Source organism: Triticum aestivum, chromosome 1B (genome assembly GCF_018294505.1).
Source record: "Triticum aestivum cultivar Chinese Spring chromosome 1B, IWGSC CS RefSeq v2.1, whole genome shotgun sequence".
NCBI classification, from domain to species: Eukaryota; Viridiplantae; Streptophyta; class Magnoliopsida; order Poales; family Poaceae; genus Triticum; species Triticum aestivum.
Genome location: NC_057795.1, coordinates 631905219 through 631913022, shown reverse-complemented (window position 1 = coordinate 631913022; position 7804 = coordinate 631905219). Strand labels below are relative to the sequence as shown.

The 7804-nt window shown below is 47.5% G+C and overlaps 2 protein-coding genes across 2 annotated transcripts; both read right to left on the bottom strand.

Annotated features, from left to right (window-relative positions):
- Positions 1–496: 496 nt before the first annotated feature.
- Positions 497–2390, bottom strand: LOC123143647 (threonine synthase, chloroplastic). Its single transcript, XM_044562596.1, has one exon. The coding sequence runs from the start codon at positions 2373–2375 to the stop codon at positions 780–782; it is 1596 nt and encodes a 531-aa protein (XP_044418531.1). The 5' UTR covers positions 2376–2390; the 3' UTR covers positions 497–779.
- Positions 2391–3245: 855 nt separating this feature from the next.
- On the bottom strand, positions 3246–6067 carry LOC123143638 (peptidyl-tRNA hydrolase, mitochondrial). The gene is made up of 8 exons (XM_044562584.1): positions 5752–6067; positions 5269–5353; positions 4463–4530; positions 4329–4379; positions 4178–4251; positions 4014–4072; positions 3854–3930; positions 3246–3647 (listed from the first exon to the last, which is right to left on the bottom strand). The coding sequence occupies exons 1-8, from the start codon at positions 5992–5994 to the stop codon at positions 3513–3515; spliced, it is 792 nt and encodes a 263-aa protein (XP_044418519.1). The 5' UTR covers positions 5995–6067; the 3' UTR covers positions 3246–3512.
- Between the last annotated feature and the right edge of the window lie 1737 nt (positions 6068–7804).

The window sequence follows — 7804 nt, the reverse complement described above, 5'->3', positions numbered from 1 at the left end:
TCCCAGTTCAGACCACCGCCTATCTTGGATAAATAAGGTGCAATGTGAGTTTGACAGATCATCTGTAGGCGGCAGTGTCTAAGATATCAAGAATAGAGCCTCAATGTTTTTTATCTAGTAATTTTATTCATGCAAAATGTTGTAGCAATGAGGCATCTCATGTTCTTGCAAAATCTGCAGAATATGATGTTGGGTCGTGCTGGTATGAACCTCAAGTTATCAGGACAGGACCATTGTTTGTAATGAAAACATTATGAATGAATGCAAGAGTGCTGCCCGTTGTCTAAAAACGAAACTAAAATGAAGAATCGAAAAGTGTCGACAAGACTCATGTAAACTGGAAGGCCGGAGTAGGCTGTAGGCGTAGTATATAGCACCTGAATCCAACTTCAGCTTGTCAGTCATCACTCGTCAAAGACAACTTCAGAAGAAAGAAACCTCAAATACTAGTGACAGTCCATAGAGCAGTGAACATTTCCAGCAATCCAGTGCAACATGGAGCAAACAGACTGAATGATTGATTATTCAATGAACAGCAACATAACACAACCGTTTATTATCCATAGAACACAACACGGTACAAGCGATAATCAACCCCACCCCCCTAACCATTCCCCGCAGACGCCTACAAGAGTCTCACTCACCTACAAGATTTCAAATCAAGGGTTCGGATGCTCCACACAGCAAACCAATCACATTTGAATCAGATGCACAAGACAATCGAATCGCAGTAGCCAATCGGAGGGGTCAGCAGCAGCAGCAGCAGCAGCAGGGCATGCTCAAAGCTTACCCTTGAGTCTCTTCTTGAGGACGTCCATGACGGCGCCGAAGTCAGCCTTGACGCTGACCGGCGGGTTGGCGTACTTGCAGGCCATGTCTTCGATCTTCTGATCATGGTAGTCTATCTTGGACTGGGAGAACTTGAGGCCGTGCGCCGTGCTGACGACCACTGTGCGGTCATTTGCCCCGATGGTGCCCTCTTCCCGGAGCTTGAAGAGAGCCGCGAGCGCGACCCCAGTGTGCGGGCAGGCAAACATGCCGGTGCGGTCTGCGAGGGACATTGCATTCATGAGCTCCTCCTCCGTGGCCTCTGCGACGATGCCATTTGTTGCCTTGAGTGCGACCACCGCACGGTCGACCGATACAGGGTCACCGATCTGAATCGCCGACGCAAATGTTGGCTCAGCCACCTGTGGCTGGAATTGTGTCCACCCTGACTTGTAGTAGCGGTACAGCGGGTTGGCATTGGCGGCCTGTGCGCAGACAAGCCGTGGCAGACGATCAACGAGACCAAGAACACGGCACATCTCGAATCCCTTGTAGAAAGCATATATGTTTCCAAGATTGCCTCCCGGTACAATGACCCAATCTGGGACCTCCCAATCGAACTGCTGCAGTATCTCAATGGCTGCCGTCTTCTGCCCCTCCAGCCTGAGCGAATTGAGCGAATTGGCAAGGTAAATGGGCAGCTCGGCAGTCACCTCCCTGATGAGCCGCATACAGCCATCAAAGTCCGTGTCGAGGGAGAGCACGGTGGCGCCGTTGGCGATGGGCTGGATGAGCTGCTCGAGCGAGATGCGGTTGGCCGGGAGGAAGACGATGGCTGGGATCCCGGCAGCCGCGCAGTAGGCGGAGAGCGCGGCGGAGGTGTCCCCCGTGGAGGCGCAGCCGACGCCGGCGATGGGGCGGGAGAGCGGGGCGCGGCGGAGGCGGTTGACCTGGCTGACGAGCACGGTCATGCCGAGGTCCTTGAAGGAACCCGTGTGGGAGATGCCGCAGTGCTTGACCCAGAGGTCCTTCATGCCGGCGAGGTGGTCGCGGCCGAGGCGCTCGGCCCAGAAGAGGTTGGAGTTGCCCTCGAAGAGGGAGACGATGTGGTCCGGGTCGATCCCCGGGAGCACGAACTCCTTCTTGGACCAGACGCCGGAGCCGTAGGGCCAGACGGTGCGGCCGACGCGGGAGTCGAAGAGGTCCCGCCAGTAGGACCCCGGGTAGCGCGCGAGGGCGTCCATGTCGTGGCGCACGTCGAGGAGGCCGCCGGAGCTGGAGCGGTACACGATCTCGTCCAGGGAGTAGCGCTCGTCCGTGCCGGACCCGCCGGGGCCGGGGGGGAAGGGCTCGTACCAGGCGGAGAAGTCGTTGGCCGGGGCGCGGTGCCGCGCCGCCTCCTCGCGGATGTCCTCGTCCGCCGCGCGCCGGTGCTTGTTGGTGGCGGCGGGGGCGGGGGCGGGGGCGGGGACGGCGGCGTCGGTGGCGCAGCGGACGCGGCGGTGGGCGGCTGGGCGGAGGCGGAGCTGCGGCGCGGCGGAGCGGGGGCGGGAGAGGAGGAAGGAGAGGGACGGGGAGGGGGAGGGGGCGTGGGTGGTGGCCGCCATGGTGGAGCTGGCGGCGGCGGCGGCGGCGGCGGGGATGCGGGGATTGGGGGCAGTGGGTGGGATGCGGACTGTGGAGGTGGACGAGGGTTTTAGACTGTAGCGGGTGGGGGTTGGTGGGAACTGGAAAGCGGTAGAAACTGCATGGATGGACGGCCCTGATTTAGATTTAGCCGACATCTGACGGGCACCGTCTGTTCAATCAGATCACATCCAGCTGATGATCATTCAGACAAAGCTGTCGATTCTCATGACCAGATTGACAGCAACTACTGAGAAATATGACAGCAGTCCATCAAGCATTTGTAAATCCTCTTTCGATCTACATCAATCTCAAAGCACAGGAATAGAAAAAAAACGAAGCATTCTAACGTTCAGGGCGGTGTTACTTTGTGCCACGCGTACATCATTTGGGCTATTTTATTGAATTCTACAGGATTGAAAAAAAACTAAAAAGAAATCTAAGAATTGGACTAGAAAACGTAGCGTAATCCAATCCTTAGGTTCCTAAGGATTCCGATCGTACGAACCAAACGACGTCATAGGAAAAAATTCCAATGATCCAAATCAAATCCTCTAAAACTCCTACGGTTTTCCTCTGAACCAAAGGAGCCCAAAAAATATCAAATGCAGAAACACAATGTTCAATTTTTATCGACAAAACATCCCAGGTTTTGAAATCAACTGGATAAACATACCACATATGTACATTTCTAGAAAGTACAATAATATCTGTGCCTCAACAGATGCACATAACCTAAGTTTCATTACAGAGTCGTTAAAAATGCCAAAAAGGCGGCAATCAAGCCATGTAAAATAGAGAAACTCAATTTGTTACACAAGGAGATCTGCTTGGAACAAAAGCTGCTGATATAAGCACTAGAACAAATAAATGCTTCACGCTGGAGGCGAAAACGTAGTACAACTGTTACAAGCTTTGGTGTGCGCTCCATTGGACGCCTCTACAAATGAATCTGGAATTCAGGATACATATGCTCAAAATGAATCTGGAATTCAGGATACATATGCTCAAAGGACAAAGGTCCTTTGCGCTTTCTAGTTTCTGCAGCTACCTGAGTGACTCTTAACCTGAACAAACTAATTTACACTTCACAGTGTGCATCGCAGCGCTGTTTACGGTCAGGTTATTTTCATCTCTTCAACGTTTTCAGGTGGCCGTGGAGCTGGAGTGTTCACGAAGGTCGCACTCTTGTTGAATCCTTCCAGCAACATTATCCGCACCGCTTGCAAGCCCCTCAGGAACGTGGAATCAAGCTGCAAAAGATTGGGGTGGAGACAGAAGTTAGTTGATGCTGTGGTTTTTTGTACACATAGACATAGTGCTTCAGCTAGTCACTGAGTGCTTGCTTACAAGAAAAAAAAAGCACAGGATCAGCGCAGAAGCAAATTTCCACGCATATTCTTCAGTTTGGTATATTTTTGTCAAAAATATGTACAATGCAATATGCGGGTAAAAGTACCTCTTCTTGTTCTTCCTTGCTGAATGCACGTAGAACAAAACCGATGGCTCCCATCATTCCAGTTGGCCGTCCAATGCCTGCAAAACATTTGGGGGATTTGTATTTTCAGATTCGTCACCTCAATGACAAAGGAGTTAAAAGAAGCGATCGTTTGACATACCAACTCTTAGCCGTGGGAAATCACGGCTTTGTTTCAGATGGTGAATGACACTTCTCATCCTGAAACATTAATCATATGTTAAGGTAGAACAAAGGGCAAACGATTAAGAACAAATAACAAAGAACCGCGGAACATAGCAGGATGGGAACAGGTTAAATAAATACCCATTGTGCCCACCATGTCCCCCCTTTGGCAGTAGACGTAGTTTTGCAAAGGGTAAGTCTAGATCATCGTAGATCTAAAAGAATCAAACAACAGTTTGTGAATAACTAGGAACATCAAAACATGTATTATGAGCTAGCGGACAATATTTACCAGAACGACTTGGTTAAGTGGTATCTTGAAATATGAAACCAGCTGGCCGACCTGCATAAGGCAGTCCTATTCAGTAAACAGGGCCTGCTGAAAGTAGTGATCTGAAGCTGCATTATTAGAGTTGCTGTACTTACAGACTCACCACTTGCATTCATAAAAGTCTGCGGCTTGGCAAGCATTACAGGGACATCACCAATAAGGCCTATAAATACAAGGCAATATGATCAACAATGCCGTTTCAGGAATTTAAATACTTATCCATGTCCATTGCGAACAAACAATCAAGCATACGAAAAAAAAAACTAAGAACTTGCGTTTTAAGGACATAATTCTTGATTACACAAATATTGGCATGTAGATACTTCTTACAGTACGTTAACCAAAGATATAAGCCTAGTGCATAAAGGTCACGAAGGAATCGTTTTTCTCAAAAATAGAGTGCAACCACAAATGATGGGTTAACAGTTCACACCCATCTATTAGACTATTACAACGTCCTGGAGTTGGATAATACTCAATAGAAACAGCAAGAACATTTGATTTTGCTTTCTTACAGGAAAGTGCGTCAGAGGGACAGAATGATGAATACCAAGTCTTAACCAACAAGCCTTATTTGGTTACTCTTTATGTGAACAATTAGCAAAGTAAAAAAAAGCTGCCGGAAAACACAATTCAAAAACAGAGCTAGACATAATTTGAGCAGGCCAACATTTAGCTTGTTGCAGTGGTCCGTTATAAATTACTCCCTCCGTCCCAAAATAAGTGTCTCGACTTTGTACTAACTTTAGTACAAAGTTGTACTAAGCTTGAGAAACTTATTTTACAAAGTTGTACTAAGGTTGAGACACTTATTTTGGGATGGAGGGAGTATATCTCAAATGTACAACTACTGCATAGCTGCACCTATTGTAAATCAACAAGCTTTATGTGTGGAAATTACCTTTCCCAACCATCGATTTGAATTGCTTAGTGCTGACAGATATCCCCTCAGCTTCTGCAATAGCATCAATCATCTCAAACCCAACCTATATGCAACAACAGAATGATTACCAACAGGATATAATAGTGATATACTGTAATCCAGAGTATAGTTCAACTAATCACATTAATCGGGACAGAACGCAGTTAACTGAAAGCCAAGAGTTTGTAGTATCAAGCAAGCAACCAAAAAGATAACACCTTTACCCTGGCGAGGAGCTTAGCATCAAGCCTAATTAGCCTTTCCAACCACGCAACATCAATGTTTGTAGACGTAGTTAAAATGGCTTCAGAAAATTGTACTAATTTCTAGCAACTACCAGTAGGATTTATGAATTGCATCATGATTAACTTGGACAGTCGACAGGGCTACCAGCTGAAAACGCAGAGTTCCTTCTAAGACAAGCAAAGCGGGATCCAGACAGCTGGAGCGCCGGAATCTTACGTTGTGGCGGGTCCCCTTGTACATCCTGCCGGGGTTCCCGAGCCCGACGAACAGCCACGGCTTCTGGGCCGCGCCGGCGCCAGCGCCGGCGCTGGCAGTGGCCGAGGAAGAGGATGACGAGGAGGCGGTGCCGGTAGTGGGGTCGTTCGCCCCCATGCTTCTACGGCTCGAGCGGGCGAAGGAGATGCGCGGGGAGGTGAGGCGGGAGGACGCGGAGGCGGGGACGCCGGAGAGTAGCCGCATCGCCGCCGTTGTGGTTTCCCCTATAAAACGGACGGGTCCTGGTTGACCCGGGTCCCAATCGAACACGGGATTCCCCTTTGACAAGCTGACCGCTCTGCCTATTGGGTATTGGGCTGGACTTGTGGACCGCTCCACCACCTATTTGGGCTGAAGGTCATATAACTCTTACCACCCGTTTGTCTCAAAAAAAAAAAAAAGCTGAAAGAAAAGAAAAAAAACTCAGGGCTTGTTTGGTTTGTGACTAATTTTGTCACAGCTTATCACACTATGTTTACCCCTCAAAAAAATCATACTATGTTTGTCACACTTGCTTTATGTTAGGTGCTCAAATAGTTAGCCACACATTGGCTTGCCTCGGGAGTCTTGCTACATTTTTTGTCTGTATGACATGTGGGGCTTATTTGTCAAAAAAAAGATTTTTGCTTTAGGTGTGGCTAAAACCAGACAAACACCTAAATTGACAAAACTTGCCTAACTTAACATGTGGCAAAGTGTGGCTAGAAACCAAACAACCCCTCAATGTTACGTTGATCTTAAAATATGTACTCTTAGCCCAAGTGGTTTAGCAAACTGCATGTCTTACAACTGTATTTATTCATGGCACTCGCATGTTCTTGCTATGTCAAGTGTTATGTTGCTCTTCTCTTTTCTTTCAAATACGCGAAGACATTGCTGGGAAGCATTGGGTTCAGGCTTGACAGAGTACTGTTACTACTCTTTGCACAATTTTGACACCGCTCACACAACACACCAACATGGTTTGGATATACACATGTATTTCTCCTTATTTCTAGCAGTAACCGATGATTTCCAAAGTAATAGTCAAGAACATAGCACCCAGAAGGTCTTATACTTTTCTTTGTAATGTAAGGTTTAGAAGCTTAAAATTTGATAACTACTATAGTAAGTTTGCCTACATGCTTCCCATGATGTTTGCAGGGCAGCAAAGAAGCCACAAGTTCAAACCAATATCTAAATGCAAGTTCAAGCCTCTTTGTTCGATACAAAATTTATTTTTATGGTCCTACATTTGCAATGGCAACTTAGTCTTTTATCTTTCATACCATGATTAATACAAGCTATGAACCGTCAAAGATCTTGGTTTTCGGCGAGCCCAAATTTCAGCCTTTAATGGTCCAACAAAGATCTTGTCGCTATTATTATCTGCATTTTAGATGATTACATTTACATATTTGAATGAGTGAATGTGTGAAGATGATGTGTCTACATAGATTTTCTTGATCTTGATCATTTAAAAAATGCACAATTATTTTTGGGTTGATTACCATTTTTAGATTGTAAATGTGTTAATGTACATATTGAGATGTGCATGTTCATTTAGATATATTAAAACTGAGCACTTTTCCTAGCATCTCAGGCCATTAGCATTCTTGACTGTCGGATCTCCAGTTCTAAGCATTTTTGGCCGTCTAATCAAACTCTTGCGCATTACTTCTGGCCACTGGACTGGGCAGCTACTCCCGCAACAAAATTGAAGGCCTGCAGTTAATTGGGCCCTCTTTGATGAAGCCCACTGATCAAGTAATGTGCCCACGTCGTCCTTCTCGCGAGAGAAAACAATCCGAGCCTCGATCCAATCGATCACATGTACGAGAGACCGACGCGGGACAAGCGATGCACGCATTGGCTGATGCAGGTCCAGTCGAGGCCCTCGAGAGGCGCAAGCAGCGATGAGCGCCTCGCCGGCCGATGCGGGGGCGAGATGCACAGTAAAGATGGACCGACGGGTGTTTAGTGAGGCATTAAAGCTGCATCAATGTGGCGTGTGGGCGATTGAAGCTGATCAGCC

Bases quoted from the DNA above. Each gene is read 5' to 3' on its own strand.
- LOC123143638 (XM_044562584.1), bottom strand. From the start codon at position 5,994: ATGCGGCTACTCTCCGGCGTCCCCGCCTCCGCGTCCTCCCGCCTCACC. The intron at 4,531-5,268 runs GTAATTTCCACA...TTGTATTTATAG, and splicing joins CAAATCGATGGTTGGGAAAG to GCCTTATTGGTGATGTCCCT. The intron at 4,073-4,177 runs GTATTTATTTAA...TTAATGTTTCAG, and splicing joins GGACATGGTGGGCACAATGG to GATGAGAAGTGTCATTCACC.
- LOC123143647 (XM_044562596.1), bottom strand. From the start codon at position 2,375: ATGGCGGCCACCACCCACGCCCCCTCCCCCTCCCCGTCCCTCTCCTTC.